The sequence below is a fragment of the Micromesistius poutassou genome, assembly GCF_964030765.1.
Source record: "Micromesistius poutassou genome assembly, chromosome: 3".
Classification (NCBI taxonomy): Eukaryota; Metazoa; Chordata; class Actinopteri; order Gadiformes; family Gadidae; genus Micromesistius; species Micromesistius poutassou.
The window spans coordinates 23,607,207-23,621,480 of NC_140273.1; the positions used below are offsets into that span (position 1 = coordinate 23,607,207).

The 14,274-nt window shown below is 48.0% G+C and overlaps 1 protein-coding gene across 1 annotated transcript in view; it reads left to right on the forward strand.

Annotated features, from left to right (window-relative positions):
- The window catches only part of helz (helicase with zinc finger), a 68,235-nt gene that overhangs the window by 29,414 nt on the left and 24,547 nt on the right, over nucleotides 1-14,274 (forward strand). The window contains 6 exon segments of the mRNA XM_084465673.1: nucleotides 5,098-5,122; nucleotides 5,125-5,325; nucleotides 8,411-8,529; nucleotides 9,050-9,195; nucleotides 11,440-11,587; nucleotides 12,551-12,734. Coding sequence (XP_084321799.1) covers nucleotides 5,098-5,122; nucleotides 5,125-5,325; nucleotides 8,411-8,529; nucleotides 9,050-9,195; nucleotides 11,440-11,587; nucleotides 12,551-12,734 — 823 coding nt within the window.

Sequence of the window (14,274 nt, forward strand, 5' to 3'; positions counted from 1 at the left end):
GACCAGGGCAGCTGGTAGGACCAGTGAGGACCAGGGTAGCTCTGAGGACCAGTGAGGACCAGGGTAGCTGGGAGGTGGTGGTGTGGGGGAGGAGGTTTTATAGTTGAGGGTTAGGGCTTTACAGGTTGGCTGTAATGGTTTATAGTTGAGGGTTAGGGCTTTACAGGTTGGCTGTAATGGTTTATAGTTGAGGGTTAGGGCTTTACAGGTTGGCTGTAATGGTTTATAGTTGAGGGTTAGGGCTTTACAGGTTGGCTGTAATGGTTTATAGTTGAGGGTTAGGGCTTTACAGGTTGGCTGTAATGGTTTATAGTTGAGGGTTAGGGCTTTACAGGTTGGCTGTAATGGTTTATAGTTGAGGGTTAGGGCTTTACAGGTTGGCTGTAATGGTTTATAGTTGAGGGTTAGGGCTTTACAGGTTGGCTGTAATGGTTTATAGTTGAGGGTTAGGGCTTTACAGGTTGGCTGTAATGGTTTATAGTTGAGGGTTAGGGCTTTACAGGTTGGCTGTAATGGTTTATAGTTGAGGGTTAGGGCTTTACAGGTTGGCTGTAATGGTTTATAGTTGAGGGTTAGGGCTTTACAGGTTGGCTGTAATGGTTTATAGTTGAGGGTTAGGGCTTTACAGGTTGGCTGTAATGGTTTATAGTTGAGGGTTAGGGCTTTACAGGTTGGCTGTAATGGTTTATAGTTGAGGGTTAGGGCTTTACAGGTTGGCTGTAATGGTTTATAGTTGAGGGTTAGGGCTTTACAGGTTGGCTGTAATGGTTTATAGTTGAGGGTTAGGGCTTTACAGGTTGGCTGTAATGGTTTATAGTTGAGGGTTAGGGCTTTACAGGTTGGCTGTAATGGTTTATAGTTGAGGGTTAGGGCTTTACAGGTTGGCTGTAATGGTTTATAGTTGAGGGTTAGGGCTTTACAGGTTGGCTGTAATGGTTTATAGTTGAGGGTTAGGGCTTTACAGGTTGGCTGTAATGGTTTATAGTTGAGGGTTAGGGCTTTACAGGTTGGCTGTAATGGTTTATAGTTGAGGGTTAGGGCTTTACAGGTTGGCTGTAATGGTTTATAGTTGAGGGTTAGGGCTTTACAGGTTGGCTGTAATGGTTTATAGTTGAGGGTTAGGGCTTTACAGGTTGGCTGTAATGGTTTATAGTTGAGGGTTAGGGCTTTACAGGTTGGCTGTAATGGTTTATAGTTGAGGGTTAGGGCTTTACAGGTTGGCTGTAATGGTTTATAGTTGAGGGTTAGGGCTTTACAGGTTGGCTGTAATGGTTTATAGTTGAGGGTTAGGGCTTTACAGGTTGGCTGTAATGGTTTATAGTTGAGGGTTAGGGCTTTACAGGTTGGCTGTAATGGTTTATAGTTGAGGGTTAGGGCTTTACAGGTTGGCTGTAATGGTTTATAGTTGAGGGTTAGGGCTTTACAGGTTGGCTGTAATGGTTTATAGTTGAGGGTTAGGGCTTTACAGGTTGGCTGTAATGGTTTATAGTTGAGGGTTAGGGCTTTACAGGTTGGCTGTAATGGTTTATAGTTGAGGGTTAGGGCTTTACAGGTTGGCTGTAATGGTTTATAGTTGAGGGTTAGGGCTTTACAGGTTGGCTGTAATGGTTTATAGTTGAGGGTTAGGGCTTTACAGGTTGGCTGTAATGGTTTATAGTTGAGGGTTAGGGCTTTACAGGTTGGCTGTAATGGTTTATAGTTGAGGGTTAGGGCTTTACAGGTTGGCTGTAATGGTTTATAGTTGAGGGTTAGGGCTTTACAGGTTGGCTGTAATGGTTTATAGTTGAGGGTTAGGGCTTTACAGGTTGGCTGTAATGGTTTATAGTTGAGGGTTAGGGCTTTACAGGTTGGCTGTAATGGTTTATAGTTGAGGGTTAGGGCTTTACAGGTTGGCTGTAATGGTTTATAGTTGAGGGTTAGGGCTTTACAGGTTGGCTGTAATGGTTTATAGTTGAGGGTTAGGGCTTTACAGGTTGGCTGTAATGGAAGCAAGAAGTTCTGATCATCTGAACGATAGCGAGATTATAACATTTGCAAATAAAGTGCACAATGGAAACAGAGGACATTGTTCATGTTTTATTACACAAAGCATTCCATTCATTGAGTTACAGTGGTAAGTTAGCGACCAAAGAAAAGGGTAGACCAATTCCCAAAATTGAGATCATCAAAAGTTATGGCAAAGTCAGTGTCGTGAGAGCTACATGGTTGGCTCGTGGCTCACTGGTAGCATTAGAATCGACTGTATTGCTGGCCCTGCTAATGAATAATGGCAAATCTCCAACGTGGGCTGTTCATGGTTTCACTGAAATCTTGATTGGGCAACCAAACTCCACGCCAAGATCACGTTGGTGCTGCTATCCAACTTTCCTTGCTAGGCACCATGCCTATAGTTGGGGTTGTGTCTTTTAGGGGGCATGACGAAGGGGAATATTCTGACACCAAGGGAAATTACAGAGAGCTTGTGGAGGTGATTGCTCGGTATGACCGTCTTCTGGCAGAGCATCTGGAAAGCTTGACTGTCTTCACATGCATGTCAAAAACTATCCAAATTGCATTAATTATTAATTAATTGCAGCCATTCACAGTTTGATTAAAACAGAGATCAAAAAGGAACTTAACAGGGCACCCTTCTTTTCTTGGCAAATCGATGAGACCACATACATAAGCTGTCATTCACAGCTGTCATCTTGCGCTATGTTGCTGACTATGGGTAGCATTCAGGAACACTTCCTAGGCTTTTTTTATGTGGCGACGGTCGAGATGCTAAGTCCTTGTTCGAATTTGTACAGGCTAAGTTGTCAGGTTTTAATTTAAAGGATAAACTTGTCGCCCAAACGTACGATGGTGCCGCGGTCATGGCCTCGCAGTTGAATGGCCTGCAGGCGAAGGTGAGAGAAGTGGCTCCCTGTGCAACATTTGTCCACTGCTATGCACCTTAAACCTAGTTTTAAGGCAGGGTTTTAAGGCCATTCCCCAAGCAAAGTACTTCTTTGCTCACTTGGGTGGCTACACGTCTAGGGTAGCTTTACTGGAGGAATCCGAGCGGATGCCCCGGATGCGCTTGGATGCCCCAGAACGCTCAGACTCGCTGGAACTTCTCCTCCCGAGTGGTGAAAATGGTGGCTTCTAATTATGACGATCTACACGACATCTTCAGGAATATTATTGTGCGTCCAACGATGGACGACGAGATGTGTTTGGCTGATGGTTTGAGTTTGAGAAGAGTTAGAATTAGCGTTTTGTCTCTTGACATTTGAGCAGTTTGCACACACTGACGTGGTCTTCGACATCTTACAGCACAAGTCAATGGACGTCCCTTTCTGCAAACAGAAAACCTCCTACAAATAATTGACGAATTGAAAGAGTGTCTTTGACAAGATTTCCACCAGGGCTGCCACTCAAACAGATGAACCTGATGAATCTCACAGGGCGAAAAGAAGGCTGCTAAATCCCCGCCAGGCATGCAGAGCGGTTCTCCGTCTCAACAGCAGGGCTAGAACCGAGCGAAAAGACTAAAACCAAACGTAAACAGCCCCCCTTTCCGTTTCTGGTTCCAGTCCGGTTTCAGTTTCAATGGGATTTACAAAATGCCAAATAAAACATGACAGAAACTGTATTTTGCTACGATACTTGATTTGGAACATCAACGAACACCACTAACCACTTGGTGAGTTTCACATTTCTGAAAACAAACGTTTAGGGTTGTTTTAAGGACAGGTTTGTGAATGCCCGTAGCCAGCCATTCTGAAGCAGGCAGGGAGGCATTTGAAATTAGCCAAATACCCGAGACAGGACCAATAGTCAAAATTTCGGTGCACTCTATTTCATCCTAGACAAACCAGAAAGGGGCTTTAATGTTCAAAATACCGGAATTGTTCTTTAAAAAAGTTCCAGTTTGGTATGACCAGGTCACTGATATCTTTGCAACACAAACAGCGAGGAGGATTGACTTGATCTATAAATGAAGTCCCTCAATCTTAATTGGCTTAACGCCAAGACCAACATTCTGAAACATCCATTAACATCCACATTTGCCTCAAACAATATTAGGCTTACAGCCCATGTAAATAGTTTTGAAATAATGTTCTTGTTGTTCTTTTACTTGTTTGTTACTGAGAGTAGGAGAGTAGACCTCTTTAGAATAATTTGCATACTCCCAAATGTTTTAATTTTTTTATGAATGAAGACACCCGCATGCAAGAATGAGTTCACGTCCGAGTGTAGGCTACAAACGCGATTAACTATTTACAAGTGCAAAAACGCCAGCATATTCTTTATTTTGCTGACCACATGTTTTTTATCCCGACAAAACCCTCGTAAGGACAGTTCCTCTGCGTCTTTCTCGTAGATCGCACCGTCTTTCCCCGTCTTCGTTTAATGCGACTGCATCACCTTCTCTCCCCTGATGGTCAGCAGCTCGTGGATTTCACCGTCTCTCCAGTTAGAGAGAACTGCTCATTGATATCGCTGCACTGTCTCTGGCTCACATTTACATTTACACATTTACAGGCCCGGGAGGGTAAATTGGGGTGCTAGCTAAAGCCGGCAATTTACTTCGGGCAGTGTAAACGTGCGGACCATGCTGGGAAAAAGGCGTGCATAAGACAGGCATATTATTACATACATTACATACATATTATTACATACATACATATTATTACATACATTACATACATATTATTACATACATTACAAGCGCGCAGTCCTTCCTCCCTCACTCTACCCCTCCAGCTGCCACTGGAGGGGTAGGGCCTCAGAGGTTGTAGCATGTAGCTCATGGGTTTACATGACCTTTATGGCATCTAGTGACAGCCATTCTGCCTGAAGCTTTTCCTCTTAGAACAAATGATGGCTAATAAGAGGAAAGAATCTGGGTGATTAACAAGCGTGCAGCGTGCAGCCACATGAGTCCATGTCCTCTGACAGCTGACGCTACCGCCCACTGAAGGCTGGCAGTAGCTGGGCCTTATTGATGAGGCGCCGGGCGGCTAGAGGCTGTTGGTAGGGCGCCTTCTAGAGCATCAGGGGCCGCTGCTTCAGTGACTCCACATGGCTCCAGCCCTTCAGCTCACGGGGAAGTAGACGCGTGTGTAGTAGTGTGTGTGTGTCGGTGCCAACATTGATCCAACGATCCCCTCCCCTCCAGGGTCTACTTCCGGAACCGCTGGGTGAAGACGGTGCACCCGGTGGTGCAGCAGTACTGCCTCATCTCAGACACCCACTACACCTTCCAGATGCCCAAGAGGGAGGACATCCTGCGGCACCGTGTGGTGGTGGTCACGCTCAGCACCTCCCAGTACCTGTGCCAGCTGGACCTGGAGCCCGGTGAGTCCCTTTGAACCCACCAAGGGTGAAGGGAGGAAACTGATGGGGTTGGGTCGCTCGTTTTAGACCAATCATGTGCAAGGAGCTGGAACAATCAATGAGCATATGAAGGATGCGCAGCACCCATGGGTGCATGAAGAAGAACCACTGGACCAGCTTCACTCTGAGCCCAGAGACTGCATGAGCAGTCAGTCCCATGTAATGATCCTCTATTAATCCATTGGAGTAGGTTTCCTTTGTCCTCTGGGACAGTGAAAGGGTTATGTTTGACTTATCCACATTCACCATTCTGACCTTTTATACACCAAACAACTTATCAATAGATTATTGATTAATAAATACAATCACTAGTTCTATCCCTCATCTAATCCTGGAGGATTTGGAAATATAAAGGAATCATCAACCCTCTTTTTGTAATCTAGTCACCTAGCCTATTGGTGTCATGGTTACTATATAAGAACTTTGTTTACACAGCGTGGATAGTTCTAGATCCTCTTGACGTTAACTTGGCCCCACAAGCGTACTTCAGGAAGTGAGGCAGAAGCACACACCATGTCGTACCCTCAAACATTCCCAGTAAGACGTTCCCCGTGTCCCTGGGAGGAGCTGGGAGTCCTTCAGCAGAACACAGAGCTGGGTCTGGTTCAGCCCCATGGGGAGTGGAGCCCTCTGCTGCTGATCATGTCCTCTACCGTTACCCCGCCGTCTGACCCTGACCCTGACCCTGACCCTAACCCTGACCCTGACCCTAACCCTGACCCTAACCCTGACCCTGACCCTAACCCTGACCCTAACCCTGACCCTAACCCTGACCCTAACCCTGACCCTGACCCTGACCCTAACCCTGACCCTAACCCTGACCCTGACCCTGACCCTGACCCTAACCCTGAGGAGACTAAAGGGTTATCCCCGCCGTCTGAGAGACTAAAGGGTGAGGAGACTAAAGGGAGACTAAAGGGAGACTAGCTCTGGAAACACCCTGCTAGCTTAACAGCAGCACGCACACACGCACAGGGCCGTGTGCTGACCCCTACAGTGACCTTCTGTAAAGGTCACAGGGCCGTGTGCTGACCCCTACAGTGACCTTCTGTAAAGGTCACAGGGCCGTGTGCTGACCCCTACAGTGACCTTCTGTAAAGGTCACAGGGCCGTGTGCTGACCCCTACAGTGACCTTCTGTAAAGGTCACAGGGCCGTGTGCTGACCCCTACAGTGACCTTCTGTAAAGGTCACAGGGCCGTGTGCTGACCCCTACAGTGACCTTCTGTAAAGGTCACAGGGCCGTGTGCTGACCCCTACAGTGACCTTCTGTAAAGGTCACAGGGCCATGTGCTGACCCCTACAGTGACCTTCTGTAAAGGTCACAGGGCCGTGTGCTGACCCCTACAGTGACCTTCTGTAAAGGTCCACAATGTACTGTAGCGCTACATGTGACGCTGTTACATAAGGGGACTGACTGATGGTACATAAGGGGACTGACTGATGGTACATAAGGGGACTGACTGATGGTACATAAGGGGACTGACTGATGGTACATAAGGGGACTGACTGATGGTACATAAGGGGACTGACTGATGGTACATAAGGGGACTGACTGATGGTACATAAGGGGACTGACTGATGGTACATAAGGGGACTGACTGATGGTACATAAGGGGACTGACTGATGGTACATAAGGGGACTGACTGATGGTACATAAGGGGACTGACTGATGGTACATAAGGGGACTGACTGATGGTACATAAGGGGACTGACTGATGGTACATAAGGGGACTGACTGATGGTACATAAGGGCACTGACTGATGGTACATAAGGGCACTGACTGATGGTACATAAGGGGACTGACTGATGGTACATAAGGGGACTGACTGATGGTACATAAGGGCACTGACTGATGGTACATAAGGGGACTGACTGATGGTACATAAGGGCACTGACTGATGGTACATAAGGGCACTGACTGATGGTACATAAGGGGACTGACTGATGGTACATAAGGGGACTGACTGATGGTACATAAGGGGACTGACTGATGGTACATAAGGGGGCTGACTGATGGTACATAAGGGGACTGACTGATGGTACATAAGGGCACTGACTGATGGTACATAAGGGGACTGACTGATGGTACATAAGGGGACTGACTGATGGTACATAAGGGGACTGACTGATGGTACATAAGGGCACTGACTGATGGTACATAAGGGCACTGACTGATGGTACATAAGGGGACTGACTGATGGTACATAAGGGGTCTGACTGATGGTACATAAGGGGACTGACTGATGGTACATAAGGGGACTGACTGATGGTACATAAGGGGACTGACTGATGGTACATAAGGGGACTGACTGATGGTACATAAGGGGACTGACTGATGGTACATAAGGGGACTGACTGATGGTACATAAGGGGACTGACTGATGGTATATAAGGGCACTGACTGATGGTACATAAGGGACTGACTGATGGTACATAAGGGGACTGACTGATGGTACATAAGGGGACTGACTGATGGTACATAAGGGGACTGGCTGATGGTACATAAGGGGACTGACTGATGGTACATAAGGGGTCTGACTGATGGTACATAAGGGGACTGACTGATGGTACATAAGGGGACTGACTGATGGTACATAAGGGGACTGACTGATGGTACATAAGGGGACTGGCTGATGGTACATAAGGGGACTGACTGATGGTACATAAGGGGACTGACTGATGGTACATAAGGGGACTGACTGATGGTACATAAGGGGACTGACTGATGGTACATAAGGGGACTGACTGATGGTACATAAGGGGACTGACTGATGGTACATAAGGGCACTGACTGATGGTACATAAGGGCACTGACTGATGGTACATAAGGGGACTGACTGATGGTACATAAGGGGACTGACTGATGGTACATAAGGGCACTGACTGATGGTACATAAGGGGACTGACTGATGGTACATAAGGGGACTGACTGATGGTACATAAGGGGACTGACTGATGGTACATAAGGGGACTGACTGATGGTACATAAGGGGACTGACTGATGGTACATAAGGGACTGATGCAGATGTTGTGGTTCTCTAGGGCTGTTCACTCACATCCTGCTGGACGAGGCCGCCCAGGCCATGGAGTGTGAAACCATCATGCCTTTTGCTCTGGCCAGCAAGAACACGCGCATCGTGCTGGCAGGAGACCACATGCAGGTAAGAGACGAGGCAGAGGCCTCTGCCCAGAGGGGGCTCTTTGACAGGGGGTACAAAGATCATGTTCATACCTGTCCATGAGGAAGCTCATTATGTCTTGTTCTGTCTTTCGCCATCTCCTCCCTTTCCCCCTCTCTCTCCCTGATGCCCATGGTCTGTCTGTCTGTCTGTCTGTCTGTCTGTCTGTCTGTCTGTCTGTCTGTCTGTCTGTCTGTCTCTCTGTCTTTCTCTCTCTCTCTCTCTCTGTCTCTCTCCCCCTCCCTCCCTCTCTCTCTGTCTCTCTCTCTCTCTCTCTCTCTCTCTCTCTCTCTCTCTCTCTCTGTGTCTATGTCTCTCTCTCTCTGTCTCTGTCTCTGTCTCTCTCTCTCTGTGTCTATGTCTCTCTCTCTCTCTGTCTCTGTCTCTGTCTCTCTCTCTCTCTGTCTCTCTCTCTCTCTCTCTCTCTCTCTCTCTCTCTCTCTCTCTCTCTCTCTCTCTCTCTCTCTCTCTGTGTGTGTCTATGTCTCTCTCCCCTCCCCAGTTGAGTCCCTTTGTGTACAGTGAGTTTGCGCGGGAGCGTAACCTCCACGTGTCTCTGTTGGACCGGCTGTACGAGCACTACCCGCAGGAGTTCCCCTGTCGCATCCTGCTCTGTGAGAACTACCGCTCCCACGAGGCCATCATCAAGTAGGTGTCCCGCGGCGGGCCAGGGGAGAGGGCTCTGTAAGGCCTAGAGGAGAGGGCTCTGTAAGGCCCAGAGGAGAGGGCTCTGTAAGGCCTAGAGGAGAGGGCTCTGTAAGGCCTAGAGGAGAGGGCTCTGTAAGGCCTAGAGGAGAGGGCTCTGTAAGGCCTAGAGGAGAGGGCTCTGTAAGGCCTAGAGGAGAGGGCTCTGTAAGGCCTAGAGGAGAGGGCTCTGTAAGGCCTAGAGGAGAGGGCTCTGTAAGGCCCAGAGGAGAGGGCTCTGTAAGGCATAGAGGAGAGGGCTCTGTAAGGCCTAGAGGAGAGGAGAGGGCTCTGTAAGGCCTAGAGGAGAGGAGAGGGCTCTGTAAGGCCTAGAGGAGAGGGCTCTGTAAGGCCTAGCCCAGAGGAGAGGGCTCTGTAAGGCCCAGAGGAGAGGGCTCTGTAAGGCCTAGAGGAGAGGGCTCTGTAAGGCCCAGAGGAGAGGGCTCTGTAAGGCTTAGAGGAGAGGGCTCTGTAAGGCCTAGAGGAGAGGGCTCTGTAAGGCCCAGAGGAGAGGGCTCTGTAAGGCCTAGAGGAGAGGGCTCTGTAAGGCCTAGAGGAGAGGGCTCTGTAAGGCCTAGAGGAGAGGGCTCTGTAAGGCCTAGAGGAGAGGGCTCTGTAAGGCCTAGAGGAGAGGAGAGGGCTCTGTAAGGCCTAGAGGAGAGGGCTCTGTAAGGTCTAGAGGAGAGGGCTCTGTAAGGCCTAGAGGAGAGGGCTCTGTAAGGCCTAGAGGAGAGGAGAGGGCTCTGTAAGGCCTAGAGGAGAGGGCTCTGTAAGGCCTAGAGGAGAGGGCTCTGTAAGGCCTAGAGGAGAGGAGAGGGCTCTGTAAGGCCTAGAGGAGAGGGCTCTGTAAGGCCCAGAGGAGAGGGCTCTGTAAGGCCCAGAGGAGAGGGCTCTGTAAGGCCTAGAGGAGAGGGCTCTGTAAGGCCTAGAGGAGAGGGCTCTGTAAGGCCCAGAGGAGAGGGCTCTGTAAGGCCTAGAGGAGAGGGCTCTGTAAGGCCCAGAGGAGAGGGCTCTGTAAGGCCTAGAGGAGAGGGCTCTGTAAGGCCCAGAGGAGAGGGCTCTGTAAGGCCTAGAGGAGAGGGCTCTGTAAGGCCTAGAGGAGAGGGCTCTGTAAGGCCTAGAGGAGAGGGCTCTGTAAGGCCCAGAGGAGAGGGCTCTGTAAGGCCTAGAGGAGAGGGCTCTGTAAGGCCCAGAGGAGAGGGCTCTGTAAGGCCCAGAGGAGAGGAGAGGGCTCTGTAAGGCCTAGAGGAGAGGGCTCTGTAAGGCCTAGAGGAGAGGGCTCTGTAAGACCTAGAGGAGAGGGCTCTGTAAGGCCTAGAGGAGAGGGCTCTGTAAGGCCTAGAGGAGAGGGCTCTGTAAGGCCTAGAGGAGAGGGCTCTGTAAGGCCTAGAGGAGAGGGCTCTGTAAGGCCCAGAGGAGAGGACAGGGCTCTGTAAGGCCTAGAGGAGAGGAGAGGGCTCTGTAAGGCCTAGAGGAGAGGGCTCTGTAAGGCCTAGAGGAGAGGGCTCTGTAAGGCCCAGAGGAGAGGGCTCTGTAAGGTCTAGAGGAGAGGGCTCTGTAAGGCCTAGCCCAGAGGGCTCTGTAAGGCCTAGAGGAGAGGGCTCTGTAAGAAAGGGTACGAACGCAGAGCGAGTGCATAGCAGGGATGGAGGATTATATATTCATAAGTTAATTTGTCTCAACAATAATTGAGTTTGAGTTCACGGTGCCTGTTTTTTAAACTCGCAGAGATTGAACATGAATGTACATGTCAAAGAGGAGGAATCCTTAAAGATCCCATGACATGCCACCAGGTGTGAGTGTGATAAGCTCTTACAAGCCGTTTTGAAAATCTGTCTCTTATGATCTACGGATATGATCTATCCGTCACACATCTAGGTGATCTACGGATAGGATCTATCCGTCACACATCTAGGTGATCTACGGATAGGATCTATCCGTCACACATCTAGGTGGACACGCCCACCTGTGATGTCATAAGAACCAGATTTTCATAACAGCTTGTAAGGGCTAATCACACCACACCTGATGGCATGTCATGGGACCTTTAATTAACTCCTCCATCTCTTCACCCTCCCCCGTCTGAATCCTGGACTCCCCTTGCCATCTCCTTTCCTATCTCCTCTCTCTATCTCCTGCCCTCTTCCTCTTCTCTCTTCCTTCTCTCTCCCTCTCCTCTTTCTTCGTCGCTCTTCTTTCTGTTCTTAGTTACACATCAGAGTTGTTCTACGATGGGAAGCTGATGGCCAGCGGGAAGCAGCCGTCCCATAAAGACTTCTACCCTCTCACCTTCTTCACGGCCCGCGGAGAGGATGTCCAGGAGAAGAACAGCACCGCATACTACAACAACGCCGAGGTCACCACACACACCACCACACACACCACCACACACTGCACCACCACACACTGCACCACACACACACTGCACCACACACACCACCACACACACCACCACACACACACTGCACCACACACACCGCACCACACACTGCACCACACACCACCACACACTGCACCACACACACCACCACACACTGCACCACAGACTGCACCACACACACCACCACACACACCTGCACCACACACACCTGCACCACACACTGCACCACACACACCACCACACACACTGCACCACACACACCACCACACACACCACCACACACACCTGCACCACACACACCACCACCACACACACCACCATGCTCTGATCAGCATTTTTGGGCTCGATCACCAAAATCATGATCTGCTGATCACTGCCGATCACAGAATGGCAGGGGAATGGGAATCTATTATATATCTATTATATATAAATATATATGGAAGATTCCATCTCTTTTATATATAATCTGGACAGCAGGCAGGCACCAGTTTCTGTTCCTGTTTATTTGTTCTCTTTGGATCCCCCGTGACTGAAACACGTCGCTCAACGCGTTCATCAAAACCTCCACAGAATGTGACTGTCACGTACGGTACTGAAATGTGGCTGCCACATAGTGAGCTATAGTGCTCTGTAAACTAAACTAGACGTTAAACTGCCTCCTGTGCCATCATTACAGCGACCCCTGAGGGCCTGGCGGTGGAGCACAATGTTTTAGACGGGAGAACTCATGCTGCCCCTGGCCAGTTCTGATTAGAAGAAAAAAGAAAAAGTGATCTGCTTTTTCGGCGCTTTTGGGTTCTCCGATCACACTATTTTTAGCCAATATTGGCCGATCGTGATCGGCGTCCGATCAATCGGACCATCTCTACTGGAGACGGTCAACAGGTACACTGGTTAAAGGTCCACCAGCGTGTTTAAAAGCGGGTTCCTCTCCTGCAGGTGTTTGAGATCGTGGAGCGGGTGGAGGAGATGCGGAGGAAGTGGCCCGTGGCCTGGGGCAAGCTGGACGAGGGCAGCATCGGCGTGGTGTCGCCCTACGCAGACCAAGTGTTCCGCATCCGTGCAGAGCTCCGCAAGAAGCGCATGCACGAGGTCAGCGTTGAGAGGGTGCTCAACGTGCAAGGTGAGGAGGGCTGGGACCCGGCGCTGCGTCACCACTCAAATCTGTTCTGTTTGACATGGATCTAGCTCTTTCTCTCCCTCGTATCTCCTCTCTCTGATATCCTACTGGCGTTACATCCAGCTGCTCTGCTCAGTAACGTCCTCATCACTATCCCACATACGGCCTTCACCAGCCTCAGACATACAGAGGGTAGATCACCACAATGTCTTCAAGACCAACGTCTCCTCCCTCCATACCCACATGTCACTACCAACACATGTGGCATGTTGGGGTCGTTGTTCACATTCAGCCTACTTTATGTCCATCGTCATGCATCGTAATGTTCTTGACTTCTAGACATATTTCTGGTGAAATGATAAAAAGTAGGAAGATGTTTTCTGGGGAGTTTGGATTCAGGATGCTTACCAGAATAAAATATGAATCAACCATTGATGTTATTGATTATGATCTAGGGAAACGATGTTCAGAACTGGGTAATATTTAGTGAAGGCATTCCATGGGCAGATACAGTATCAGACTAGTAATATTTAGTGATCATGGGCAGATACAGTATATCAGACTAGTAATATTTAGTGAAGGCATCATGGGCAGATACAGTATATCAGACTAGTAATATTTAGTGAAGGCATCATGGGCAGATACAGTATATCAGACTAGTAATATTTAGTGAAGGCATCATGGGCAGATACAGTATATCAGACTAGTAATATTTAGTGAAGGCATCATGGGCAGATACAGTATATCAGACTAGTAATATTTAGTGAAGGCATCATGGGCAGATACAGTATATCAGACTAGTAATATTTAGTGACGGCATCATGGGCAGATACAGTATATCAGACTAGTAATATTTGTTTGTATCTGAATGCTGCAGCCGTTCCTATGTTCCCGCTTCAGTGTTATTAATGACCACTAGCGGAGCTCCATGTAGCGCTGCTGCAGGGCGGAGTGTCCTTGGGGTCCTCTGGGGCCGACGGTTATGGGAGAGCTCCAGTCAGTCGTCTACTTCCCAGTATCACAAGGCATTATCAATTATAAATCATTATAAATCACAAGGCATTATCAATTATAAATCATTATAAATCACAAGGCATTATCAATTATAAATCATTATAAATCACAAGGCATTATCAATTATAAATCACAAGGCATTATCAATTATAAATCACAAGGCATTATCAATTATAAATCACAAGGCATTATCAATTATAAATCATTATAAATCACAAGGCATTATCAATTATAAATCATTATAAATCACAAGGCATTATCAATTATAAATCATTATAAATCACAAGGCATTATCAATTATAAATCATCATTATAAATCACAAGGCATTATCAATTATAAATCATCATTATAAATCACAAGGCATTATCAATTATAAATCATTATAAATCACAAGGCATTATCAATTATAAATCATCATTATAAATCAAAAGGCATTATCAATTATAAATCACAAGGCATTATCAATTATAAATCATTATAAATCACAAGGCATTATCAATTATAAATCATCATTATAAATCACAAGGC